The 13,751-nt window shown below is 33.4% G+C and overlaps 1 protein-coding gene across 1 annotated transcript in view; it reads left to right on the top strand.

The window, feature by feature from the left end:
- LOC100177674 (trifunctional purine biosynthetic protein adenosine-3-like) overlaps positions 1 to 12,262 on the top strand; it is a 12,892-nt gene extending 630 nt beyond the window's left edge. Inside the window, exons 2-18 of the mRNA XM_009862175.3 lie at positions 345 to 497; positions 753 to 859; positions 1,872 to 2,024; positions 2,634 to 2,828; positions 3,530 to 3,703; positions 4,255 to 4,423; positions 5,145 to 5,376; positions 6,015 to 6,225; positions 6,517 to 6,715; positions 7,132 to 7,386; positions 7,718 to 7,939; positions 8,230 to 8,444; positions 8,892 to 8,979; positions 9,685 to 9,815; positions 10,289 to 10,406; positions 10,888 to 11,027; positions 11,665 to 12,262. Coding sequence (XP_009860477.1) covers positions 345 to 497; positions 753 to 859; positions 1,872 to 2,024; positions 2,634 to 2,828; positions 3,530 to 3,703; positions 4,255 to 4,423; positions 5,145 to 5,376; positions 6,015 to 6,225; positions 6,517 to 6,715; positions 7,132 to 7,386; positions 7,718 to 7,939; positions 8,230 to 8,444; positions 8,892 to 8,979; positions 9,685 to 9,815; positions 10,289 to 10,406; positions 10,888 to 11,027; positions 11,665 to 11,853 — 2,951 coding nt within the window. The 3' untranslated portion in view covers positions 11,854 to 12,262. The remainder of the gene's footprint in view (positions 1 to 344; positions 498 to 752; positions 860 to 1,871; positions 2,025 to 2,633; positions 2,829 to 3,529; positions 3,704 to 4,254; positions 4,424 to 5,144; positions 5,377 to 6,014; positions 6,226 to 6,516; positions 6,716 to 7,131; positions 7,387 to 7,717; positions 7,940 to 8,229; positions 8,445 to 8,891; positions 8,980 to 9,684; positions 9,816 to 10,288; positions 10,407 to 10,887; positions 11,028 to 11,664) is intronic.
- The last annotated feature ends 1,489 nt before the right edge of the window (positions 12,263 to 13,751 follow it).

The following is a 13,751-nucleotide window of genomic DNA, read 5'->3' as shown; positions in this document are numbered from 1 at the left end:
ACCACCAAGCCAAAAGTTGTGTTAAATAAATAGATGTAATTTTTTAATCATGTCAGTGGCTATAACAAGCTGTTCTGTTTTAAATACCTCATGGCTGTTCTGTTCTAAACACTTCAACATCAACATGTATTTAGTTTTGTAGTTAATTCTTTTTTGCAATTTGTTTTACTATAATATAAGGGTTAACCCTCACTAAAGTTGGGCTGCATGAATAAATGTAACTTATTTATCCTAGAATGGTAGGGAATCGACAGTCATTATAACCTAAGATTTTATACATGCGAGCTTGAAAAAACGTTTTATTTTTAATTTTTTACCACAAAAAATTCCAAACTTTCCTTCAGAGCAAGACAGTCTAATTTCTGGAAACGATATCCCAGATGTAAATAATTTTACAGCTCTCGCTGTTTGGTGCCAGAAAAATCAAATTAATCTTGTGGTTGTTGGGCCAGAGATCCCGCTATCTGAAGGAATTGTTGAAGTAATGCAAGAGCATGGCAAGTGTTACTGTTTTCAAAACTTTTTTTTAACATTTAGTGTTTTCAGTATTCTTTTGAAAAATAACGGTGTGTTAGTTTATTTTGTATACATTTAATTCTGCAATGAGAATTTTTTCTTGTTAAGATTCACTATATATATATAAATTTTAAGATCTTTTTTTTTTTATGTTTTTTATATATATGTTTTTTGTTGGTGTGCCAGTTTTTTACATAATTTAAAATTATGTATTAAAATCTACTTTCTGCATACAGGTGTCTTGTGTTTTGGTCCATCTTCAAAAGCTGCAGAAATTGAGTCGAATAAATCATTTGCGAAAGAATTTATGATTCGTCATGGCATTCCAACTGCTAGATATGAGGTGATGTATGAAAATACCGATGTGTAGTGTTATATTGCTTATATATATATATATATATATATAGTAGGGTGGGGGAAGATGGGAAAAATTTTAACTCTCTTCCCGTCCCATTTAGTAGTAAACAAAAAACATTCAAAGAATTATAAAACCGTATCCTCACGACTCCCATAGACTGTTGTTAATTGTTTAAAACTCAATCAGGAAATTTGGTTATTATGTGCTAAAGGTGTCCCATTTTCTCCCACCCCTAGGTATATATATTGCAAATTGAATGTTTTGTCCATAGAATGTTTTCAATGTTCTTAAATGACACTAGTTTATTCTTATCAGCAAATTTATATCTTAGCCTTCTGTTTCAAACTTCTTATGCTGCATTTTTTACTTGGCACATAACTTAGATAAACTGAACAGGCCAGTGGCATTTACCATCAGCCTTTAGGATGCTATGCCATTTACGGTCACAGACTGTAGGTGAATGTAGGGATGCACATTACAGAATAATTAGGTATTCTAGGATATCCTAGAATACTTTATTTCGAATCTAGAATTTCGAATCTTTTTATATTTATAGGAAAAAGTAATATTACCCTCATAAGTCAGTTTATAGACTCTTTTATACTAGTCTTGTTGGATCATGAGCTGTAAAATGATCAAAAATTGTTTTTTTTTAAATTATTAGGTTGCAAAAATTGTTAATATAGTTTATGAGAAGACGTATGATGACGTCATTAAACAGAATACCGAATCCTGTATCTAGATATGAATACAAAAGGATTCGAATCTCACGGATTCGAAATTCTGTAATGTGCATCCCTAGGTGAATGTATAGGTTGGATCATGAGATCCTTTATTTTTTAGTATTTTTTATACCTTATTTTCTTTTTTTGCAAAGCTTTACCATTCTGTTTTAGCAAACAGTAAATTGTTGTTGTTTGGTTGTTAAAAACTTATAATAGAAATTTAGTTATATTTTAATTAAGTTAAGTTTATTAAGTGATTGTTTTTATATTAGATATTCACGGACTGTGAGACCGCCTGCCACCACATCAATACTGCTCCTTATCGCGCTCTAGTGGTCAAAGCAAGTGGTCTTGCCGCTGGAAAAGGAGTTGTCGTAGCAAAAAACAAAATTGAGGCTTGTGAGGCTGTTAGAAATATGCTAAATGTAAGAACATTTTTTTCACGAATGCTGCTTTTTTTTCTCAAATGGTGAGGTAGCAACAAACGTTATACTATGGATGTAGTTTTTCTTGCACCCTATACCCATTTACAAGTTACTACGAATGTAACTTTTATGGGTGATTGTCTGTTTTAAGTGGATAAGGAATTAGACAGTCACCACTTGGTTTAAAGCCCCTTTATTGATTTATACCAGTGCTTTCCAAACTTTTTGTTCAGGAAACTTTTTTTTTTGTGAGGCTAAACTTAATATACTTTCTCAGTGACCCCTTTCAATTTTCTTCAGGGTTTGAAAAGTCAATTTTCTGCAGGGTCACGCCCCCCAGTTTGCGAGCCCTGTCCTAAACTAATAGTTGTTAAATGAATTTGGTGAAAAATAAAAAAAAATACCAAAATGTTTATCACACATACAAAAACTGTTTCTTAATACAGAACTGTATATTGTAGTTTAAAAAAAACTAATTTAAAAAAAGTTAGTTGGTAAATTAAAATAAATATATATATATATACAGCCTACTTTAAATTGTTTTAAAAATGTTTTATATATATATATATATTATACTTTTTTTTTAAAATTTTTTATAATTTTTTTTAGAATGGTCAGTTTGGAGATGCAGGTTCTACTGTTGTGGTTGAGGAGTTACTTGAAGGGGAGGAGTTCTCCATTTTATGTTTCAGTGACGGTTGCCATGTTAAAGTTATGCCTCCTGTCCAGGATAACAAGAGAGTGGGGGAGGGGAATGTTGGGGCAAATACTGGGGGAATGGGGGCTTACTGCCCATGCCCACAGGTCGGTCTTGCTATTTTAAAGGATTAAACTCTTTTTTATATATATAGTAACGTTGGGGAAGACGGGACAGCTTTAGCGCATAATATAAAAATATCCTGATCGGGTTTTATACAATTCACATCGGTCTATGGGAGTTGTAAGGATACATTTTTATAGTTCTTTGCATATTCTGTGTTTACTACCAAATGAGATGAGAAAATTGAGTGAAAAGGTGTCCCATCTTCCCCCCCTACTATATATATATGTATGGATTGCAAACCTGGGGTAGCAGGGTAGAATGGTCTACACTTGTTTTCTGCACTTTATCAATCTGTAAACATTGGCATCAAATTTGTTTAAGGTGATGCCCGTTTAACTATCCCAGCCTTCCCTGCATTTTAAAAAGTGTGATGCTTATGGTTTATAAGTATAAATATAATATGTTTAGTTTAAAAATATTTTCTGAAAATCTTAATGTAGAATTTTTCCACATTATGCATTTAAACATGAAAATTAGATGAATTTAGGCTGAGATACTGTCCAACCTTTTCAACTTTTGATAGTGGTTCAAGAAAGAGGTGCCGGAAAAGTTAAGCCGTAAAAAAAGGCTTTAAAACAGACTTGTAAAACAAATAGTAAGATTAACTACACTCAGGGTAAACATATGGACTATTTTAACTTTTCATGCTAGATACTATTCTAAAAAAAAATTTTCCCTTCAGGTGTCTGAGGAAATGGTTCAATTTATAAAAAGTGAGGTTCTGGAGAGAGCTGTGCGGGGTTTGAACCTGGAAGGTCGGACTTTCAAAGGAATTCTTTATGCTGGGGTGATGGTTACAAAGGATGGGGTCAAAGTTTTGGAATTTAACTGTAGATTTGGTGACCCAGAATGTCAGGTGAAAATTAGGTTTAATTTGCTATGAGTTTGAACTGACCATGTAAACTTCTTGGTAATGTGTGTAGTACTGTAGGATCCACGCTTATTTTCTTCTAACTCAGTGTAAATATGTATGTTTTTAACTGTAAGCCTGTTTCAACAACTGTTGTTTTGTCGCTATATCCTGTCTTTTCATTTATAATATTTTTAAATCTTCGCTGCCGCAATTGAAGAGACAAATAAAGTTATTATATATTAATACTTTTCTATACAAATCGTGAGAAGACGACCATATTTTTAGCGAAAAACTGAGTGTTTCGGATAAAATACACAGCATCTTCGAAAAAGCTGCTCTTCTAAACAGTTTAGTAAAAAAAATATGACCCATAAAATTACTCATATGTGGTAACTTGTAAGCGGGCATGAGAGGTATGAAACAAAACCCGGTTTTTAGCAACTGTGTTTCGCTAAATTGCGAGGATAAATAAGATACATTCATGGAGCTCTGAAATTTGTAAAAAAAAATTCTAAAATAATTCTTGTTTTAATTGTATTTCTATATTTTTTCAGGTCATTCTTCCCCTTCTAGAAACTGATTTATTTTCCATTATGATGTCATGTGTCAAAGGTCATCTGAACTCTATTGACCTCCAGTGGAGACAAAACTCGTTTTCAGTTGCTGTGGTTATTTGTAGTAGAGGTTACCCAGGAGTTTGTGAAAAAGGGAAAATTATTACAGGTATGGAGAATCAAATGGAAAAGTTTCTTAATATTCTGGGCTATGCTCTATACCAGTGGTTCTCAGCCACTGGTCGCGAAGTCGCAGACCGATGCCGGTCCACGCCAACTTTCCTGGGGGTCCGCCAAATATATTACAATTTAATATCTCAATTGCAAAATGCAAGATGTTGAAGTCTTGTCCATTAGTTAAAGAAATAAAACATCAAATTTTAAACTGATTTAGAACTTCGCCAGTAAATAAAACTGTGACGTAACATAGAGTTCATGGTCTACTTTGGACTTTATTGTACGTCCATCGATACGAAAAACTTGTTTCGAAGTTTTAACTGGTTCGCAAGCTAAAGAGGTTGAGAAACACTGCTCTTTACCAATGGAATGGCTGTTCGGTTTGCTAGTGGGGTAGATATAGTTTCCTTTTTTACTCTCTTTGTTGTTGTTTTGGCAACAATCATTTCCACATGGCAATTACAGTCTTATAACATGGGTATTCTGTTTTATACACCTAGTGCTTGCTTGCCACGAACATATCTTTATGTCTTTTTGGAGAATTTTTTCTTCATTTTTTTATTGTACATGTATGAAAATTCAAAACAATTCATAAGAGACCACTGGGTTGGAGCAATTTCTATAAGGGACCACTGGGTTAAGCGTACATGCCTATTTTAGGCTCTGCATGCCACATTACTGCAACCCAGTTGTAATCAATGCATTAAACACAGGATTGGAAAACATTACTAGCAGTGATGCTGTAATTTTTGAAGCTGGGACATCATATGACAGTGCTGCCAGTCAAAAAGTTACATCTGGTGGTAGAGTGTTGACCGTTGTAGCTACAACTAAATCCTTGGAAAAAAGTAATGAAAAAGCATTAGATGCTGCAGGAAAAATTGTTTTTGAAGGAGCTTTTTATAGAAGAGACATAGCCAAAAATGGAATAAATTTCTTAGAAAGGTTGGTATATAGAACTTAAAAGTTTATTGTTTCTGACAGGGCCAATAAAATGAGAAGTATTTTTCTTTAGTGTGCTGTGAGACATTTTATGTAAAGTTGTTTAATATAAGTTTTAAAAAATTTTTTAAGAACTGAATGTGCCATCTTTTATTTGTAAAATTTAAAATTTTTTTAATCTAATTTCTAAATATTTTACCTAATTTGAAGTACCTTTGTATGGTACTATTTTTGTCTCAAATTTTTTAGTTTAAAAACTAAAAACACAGCCATATGGGCAGAGTTTTAGTAGTTTGCTTAATTAAAGATACCTGTGGACTGTCATGTTTTTATTGAAACTGACGAGAAAATCTGTATTTTATGTGCATAAAGTATAAACGAAACTTGCTTTATCTCTGCGTGGTTGGAAAAGGCCAGTTTTTATAATACTGGTGTTCTGTTTCATAAACCTAATGTCAGCTTACGAGTTACCATGTATGTTACTTTGTGGGTGATTATTTTTTGTTTTTTTTGCAATTTTTTTTATGTATGGCTGATAACTTGGACAACCCATTAGGAACCACTGGGTTGGAGCAATTGCCGTTAAGTGGCTTGCCTATGAAAACATACACCAACAAAGTACCTACTTTCCTTTTTTTCAGAAATCCAAATTTAACCTATGACAACTGTGGAGTTAGTATCAAAAAAGGGGATTCCCTGGTCAAGCAAATATCTTCTGATGTTAGAAACACAGCAAGACCAGGTTCAAATCCCGAGCTTGGTGGTTTCGGTGGAAGTTTTGACCTTGAAAAAGCTGGTTACAAAAATCCAATGCTGGTATCTGGTACTGATGGAGTGGGAACAAAATTATTGGTAATTATGAATGACAATTTTCTCAATTTGGTAAAAAAAAATTTAAAACATGTTGTAAATTTTGAATTTTATCCTTTTTCACCTTAGAAATGTAAGATTTAGGTGATTACATTTATTAGAACTTAAGTAATGAAATGATAGCGGTATAAAGAATAAAGAATATTTCTTCATTGTTTCAGACCTAACCTGTTGAATTTGCTAAAATTTCAAAAAATTGGTATTTCCAGCAGCACAGAAATAAATCGGTTTTTCAGATCTCCGCAAAAACTTAAAATAAAATCATTTTTTTAGCTTGCTCAAAAGATGAAAAAATGTTGCGACATTGGAGTTGACCTTGTTGCTATGTGCGCTAACGACGTGCTGACTCATAACGCTGAGTCATTGTTTTTCCTTGATTACTATGCGTGCGGCTCGCTAACACTCGATGTCGCAAGAGAGGTTGTATCAGGAATAGCAAGGGGATGTAAGATGGCAGGCTGCGCTCTGATTGGTCAGTTTAAATTTAAAGTATATATATATATATATTTTTTTTAATTTGCTATTAAAGTAAATCACTCACAAAGTTACACATGTAATAATTTGTAAACGAATGAGGTGTATAAAACAAAACGGTTGTGTTATTTATACCACTTGTTTTTGCCCTGTTGCGTGAGGATAAATAAGTTACTCTCATTCATTTAAATATATTTAAAGGAATTACACTATACTTATGTAAGGTTTAAAGTAACAACATTATTTTTTTATATATTACAAAAACAACTACGCATTCCTATTCTAATTTTCGGATTAAGAACATTTTTTCTAAATCTGAAATTTTTTTCTTCTAGAACATTTTTTTCTAAATCTGAAATTTTTTTCTAAACCCAAAAAAATCCTTTTTTTTTAATTTTTTTTTTAATATATCAGGTGGGGAAACTGCTGAAATGCCTGGTGTGTATCCAACTGGTAGTTATGATCTCGCTGGTTTTGTTGTTGGTGCATACGAAAAGGGACGTGATCGTCCTTTACCCTGCCTTGAAGAGGTCATACCTGGTGATGTCATCATTGGCGTGATGTCATCAGGTATCCATAGCAACGGGTATAGCTTGGTTAGAAGGGTGGTGGAGATAAGTGGATTGGAATTGAACGACCCAGCTCCATTTGAGGAAGGAAAATCGCTAGGTGAGAATTTCTGTTGTTAAAATTGCTAGTTGAGATTTTCTGTTGTTAAAATCGCTAGGTGAAATTTTCTGTTGTTCAAATCACTAGATGAGTTAACAAGCAGATGGCAAACCACTATGCCATGGCTTTGGACGATATTATACGAATGTCTTTTATTTGGGAAGATGGGACACCTTTTGATTCTATTTTCTCGTCCCATTTGGTAGTAAACCGTAAACCGTTGTTAATTGTACAAAACACAATCAGGATACTTGGATATTATGTGCCAAAGGTGTCCCGTCTTACCCCACAGTATTGTATGTCTCAGTCTTACCCTTATCTACCAAAACAGGCGAATCACTTTTGACACCGACTGCCATCTACAGCAAGCTACTTCTTCCAGTGCTTAGATCAACCAATCAGATTCGAGCTGTGGCGCACATCACAGGGGGTGGAATTGTGGGTAATTTAAAACGAGTGTTGCCTAGCAACATGGCAGCCATATTGGATGCACGTTCTTGGCCTCTGCAGTCAGTGTTTGGTTGGATCGCTTCGGTTGGAAATCTTCATACAGGTAAGTTTTAATATATTTTTGGGTAAATATTTTATATTAGTACTTTTTTGAGGTCATTGTAAAACATATTTGTAGTTTTAGTAGAGAAACTATTGAAAAATGCTGATTTGCAGCGTTTTGTAAAAGTTAAATTATTTTGAAATAAGAACTATATGTATATATATATTTTTTTTAATATTATATTTTTAACAATTTTACCAAGTTTTTTTAAATAAATTTGTTTTTACCCTATTACCAAAAGGAGAAAATTCCATTGTCACTTTTTAAGCTATTTTGTTTGCTCTTTACAGATGAAATGTTAAAAACTTTTAACTGTGGTCTTGGTCTTTGCATTGTGACATCACAATCTACTGCCGATGATGTCATAATGAAATGCAACGATGCTCTTTCTTCTATTAACCTCAAGTCTTACAAAGTGGGGAAGGTTGTTTTAAAGAAAGAAAACACAGAATCTGTAGCTGTCAATCATCTTACTGAGATGCTTTATAAAAGCTACAGTCACAAGGTATTTTATTTGAAATAATTTTAAGAAAAATGCTTTTATTTGTATACTATTTTAAAAGTTTTGTTTGTTTAACAACTGTTTTATTATTCTTTGTTTCTTTATGTTAATCTTTTCATTTTTTTTATATAGTAGGATGGGGGAAGATGGGACACCTTTAGCACAGAATATCTAAATATCCTGATTGTGTTTTAAACATGGGAGTCGTGAAGATACGGTTTCATAATTCTTTGAATTTTCTTTGTTTACTACTAAATAGGACAAGAAAATAGAATGAAAAGGTGTCCCATCTTCCCCCACCCTACTATACTTTTGTTCTAGAAATACTCATAAAGATTGTTTGGTGTTATAATGTTTCTATTTTTCTTTTGTTTTCCTTGTAACTACATTTTTATAGTTCATCTTAACTGCTCAAATTAAAGATATGATATTAATTGGTTGTATTTACAGACTCCTAAACTGACCAATGGAATTGCTTCTGGTGATCATGGAAAAAATGGAAGTAAAACTTCAGTTGCCATTTTAATCTCTGGGACAGGTGAGAGAATCTGAATGGTCATTAGCTTTAAGTATACAATAACATAATAAATGAATGGAACTTGCTTCACCCCCGCCTGAAAGGAAACGCTTGCTATTATAGCACGAATATTCCGTTTTATACACCTTACGATTTATCACATGTGTAAAGTAAATATTAAATTACTTGGTTGAAGAACTGTCAGTTATGCCTAATTTTTTAAGAAAGTGTAAACCATATACGGGAGCATCTAAACTTGACCGAGCTGTCAAGGGAAGATCTCCCATCCATCACCATTAAAGCCCTTGTCGCCTACCTCCGGGGAAGCGACAGGTTCCTTAAACTGGGAAGGTCCATGCAGTAGCACCCTGGGTGTTGGAGTAATGCGCCAATTGTGGCCTAAATCCTAGGGCCCATGGCGTGCTACGCTGCGGGACCTCAGCCACATAGAATAGAAACCATATTTTTCTAACAAGCGCTATGTTTTGATTTGCCTGCTTTAATGATCTTGACCAATAAAATGATTTTTTATTTATCCTCTAATTACAGGAAAAATGGGATAAGACTAGTCACAAGTGTGGAGTTTCCAAGTGTTAAAGATACCGAATATTGCGTTTTTACTGCATTTTGTATAAACAACTACCAAAAGTACCAAGCATATACGTTTTATTATAACACATTAGCTGCTATATATTAGTTTTTTTACCCGAACTCCCATTTTACCAGGAAGCAATATGCAAGCCCTAATAGACCACAGTACACACAATGAATGCTTGTACCAAGTGAAATTTGTTATTTCAAATAAACCTAACGCTCCAGGATTGCTCAAAGCACAATCTGCAGGGATTCTTACAAAGGTATTTTTAGCGTCTGTATATTTATGTGAACTATGAATGAATGTAACTTTATCCTCGCATGGCTGGAAATTGACAGTTGGTATAACATGGGTGTTATGTTTGATACACTTGTGCCAGCTTACGAGTTACCAAGTATGTTACTTTGTGGGTGATTATTTTTTCATTTTTTTATGCATGGCTGATAATTTGGATAATCCATTAGTGACCACTGGGTTGGAGCAGTTGCTGTTAAGTGTCTAGCCCAAAAACACATACGCCCAGAATGGTAGCAGCGAAGAGCCTTGAACCCATTACCTCTGGGTTAGAGGCACGTATGATAACCGACTGTGCTACACCTACAGCACTGGCTAACATAATTTTACATAAGGTGTATAAAGTAACCACACATGTGCTATATCTATCTAAGCAAATATAAGTTACCCAGCCAGTAGTGAAGAAAATGAATGTATTTCATATTTTTTTTTTACTTTTAGGTTATCGACCATAAAGAGTTTAAAACTCGAGAATTGTTTGACCGGCAAGTTGATGCTGCTTTGACAATAAACAACATAGAAATCATATGTTTAGCTGGATTTATGCGACTTTTATCAGGTTATTTCTAAATTTTTATTTATCAAATTATTAATATATATATATTTTCTTGCCCTTGGTTTTGTATAAAAGTTTAAATGGGCGAAAGCTATCTTTTGTTGTTTTTAGTTGGGTTAATACTTTTCAATATGTATTAACTTGTAAAAATTCGCCCCTCTAGTATTAAAAAATTTAATTTTATACACCTCAATTAAGTCTTGCTGTATAGCAGATGGAACAGTTTAATCAAATTGACACCTTATGTAGTAGGGCGTGGAGAATGGACTACATTTTCATTTTATTTTCTCGTCCCATTTGGTTGTAAACAGAGAATATTCAAAGAATTATAAAACCCTATCCTCATGATAGACCGTTGTTAATTGTTTAAACCGATCAGGATATTTGGATATTATGTGCTAAACATTTCCTGTCTTCCCAAACTAAATTTGCTTGGTAGCAAAAGAAGCGACATACTAACTTAATTTATATTTCTTTTTTAAAGGCTGGATGGTTAAAAAATGGAGAGGACAAATTTTGAACATTCATCCAAGCTTGCTCCCTCTATTTAAGGGAATAGATGCACATAAACAAGCTTTAGATGCTGGTGTCAGAATATCTGGTTGCTCCGTTCACTTTGTTGTGGTATTTCAGTTTTTAACATTTCTTAACTTACAATTATGTTACTCACCTATTCTTGTTTGTTTTTTATAATATTTTAAAATAGTTTTTGTAACTTCTTTATTTTCGCGTGGACGGAAAACAAGAGTAATAAAAAACGGGTGTTTTGTTTCATACACCTCATGCCAGCTTATGAGTTACTAAGTATGTTACTTTGTGGGTGATTATTTTTTAAATGGGTTATTTTATTAAAATCATTATGTCTGTAAAAAAATTAAACTTTTTGTTTATTTTACCCTTTTTTAACACTGAAATTAAAATGTAATATAATGACCCGAAATTCGAAGCCAAAAGTTGTAAGCTGCCAAAATAGGAAAATTGTGGGGATTTGTGGCTAAGTTAGGGGACTGTAAGGATTGGGTTTAGATTAAATGTTGGATTATATTTTAAGTTAAATGAATGAATGTAACTTACTTTATCCTTGTGTGTTGGAAAACAACAGTCGTTATAAAACAGGGGCGTTGTGTTTCATACACCACATGCCAGCTTACGAGTTACCATGTATGTTACTTTGTGGGTGATTATTTACTTTTAAGCTTTGATTTTAATTAGATTTAATTGTTGTGGATTGTATTATAATAATTCCTATTTATTTAAACAGGAAGAAATGGATGAAGGAGCTATTATTGAGCAAGGGACTGTGAGAGTTGAGCCAAAAGATGACATCACTAGTTTACAGGAGAAAATAAAACTTGTTGAACACAAAGTGTTTCCTAAAGCCCTTGATCTAGTAGCTACTGGCATGGCTTCTTTACACAGTAGTAAAAACAAAGTTGTGTGGAAAAATTGATGTTTAATAACTAAAATTTCATATATTGAATTTAATGCAATTAAGAAGTACCTGTTAATGTTGATGCTTGTAGGGCAGCAATTGAACAAGCCAAACCAATGTATGAGTTTGCTGCATTTTGTTATGTAAAGTCATGTGTTCAATTGTACTGCTTGTTTTTATTTCTGTTCTTAACAAAGTGACCCTTTTTGTGTAAAACTGAGTTTTAAAAACTGAGATAAACCACATTTAGCATTATTACTATTTGCAATCATATTTGTAGTAACTGTGAAATACCATTAATGGTCTTCAATTTTATGTCGTTTTACTAACTGACTTAGTCAGTATAATATCAGGGATTTTGAACGTTTTTGCTGTACATTTTCACTGCCGAATCTATCAATACACCATTTTTGTATATAATGCAGAAAGTTGGTTTTATTTTACGTTTATTGAGGCTGTATTTTCTTGACTAGTAAGTAAAAGGTTAAAAACTTGGATATATATAGATAGGAACCTAACCTACTGTCTATATGCATAAGAAGGGTTGTTAAATAGTATTTCATTCGAAAATTGCATATATCATAACGAGGAGACAATTTCTCCGAAAAGGAGCGATCTGAAGACAGACAATTTGTGAATATCTTCGTGTGTCCAAAATTATAAATGTGCAGCATGTTTTTTGGTTTTTATTAGTCATTCTTTAACGCTATGACACTACTACATTGGGAAGGGCTATTTTACGTTTACATGTAGTTATACCATACCGTTCTTTTTGATTTTCCATGATGTATTTTTGTTAGTAGAAACAAAAGACTAGTATTCTTTGTAGAAAACTAAACAAACGAAGTTTCCACATAATGACGTCATATGATAGCATCTATGATTTTTCTGTAATGTCGAAAAGACCACATCTGGCGCTAAACTCTGCGGGATTCTGAAGACACAAAGCCCGCAGAATGTAGAAAGCTCGGTTTGTTCGCCACGTTTACAATAATATTTTTTATGTTAAAACATATTTAAAATGGCATTTTTAGGTTATTTTTGTTACTTTAAAGTATAAATTAATTGTAAATTCTGCTTTTAAAGCTACAATTGACGATCTGGTGCATCTGCTAAAGTCTCATGAGTTCAGTAAGTAAAAAAACTGAGCAGAATCGAAACATTCAAAAAGGGAATCATTTATCAAAAGTAAGTAGTATATGCACTTATTTGTTGTTAATATACATTTCTGCTGTAACTCCGTTCTATTATATAGTTGTAGTTCGTATATTATAGCTTGAAATATCGGTTTAGATACATAGGCGGAAAACCCGGGGTGGCAGGGCAGGCAGGCATCCTCTGACATTTTCTGCATTCCATCAGTAAACAATGGGACAAAATTGTTTTTAAAAAATGTGGTGCCAGTGAAGAATCTCCCCCCCCACCTTATTTGCTAACCCCTAGGTTAGGGGGTTAGGTGTTGTAGGGGTTTAGTGGTTATAGGGGTTAGTAGTTAGTGGTAAGGGGTTAGTGGTTAGCAAATAATGTGGGGGGGTGGAAGACTCTTTACCAGCACCAAAAATGGACATTTAACTTTAAGGACTATTAGTAATTAAACAATCATTCACAAATTTGCATACTTGGTAACTTGTAAGTTGGAATAGTTTATATGAAATAAAACACTCCTGTTGTAACTACATTCTGTCTGCGGAGATTGAAAACATAGTGGAATGAATGAATGAATGTAACTTACTTTATCCTCTCGTGGCGGGAAAACGACAGTCGTTATAACATGGGTTTAACACCTCGTGCCAGCTTAGGAGTTACCTTGTATGTTACTTTGTGGGTGATTATTTTTTGGGGGTATTTTTTTATGTATGACTGGTAATTTGGACAACCCATTAGTGACCACTGGGTTGGACAATGCCGTTAAGTGT

This window comes from Ciona intestinalis, chromosome 12 (assembly GCF_000224145.3).
Source record: "Ciona intestinalis chromosome 12, KH, whole genome shotgun sequence".
NCBI lineage: Eukaryota > Metazoa > Chordata > Ascidiacea > Phlebobranchia > Cionidae > Ciona > Ciona intestinalis.
This window is presented reverse-complemented; position numbering and strand designations above follow the sequence as displayed.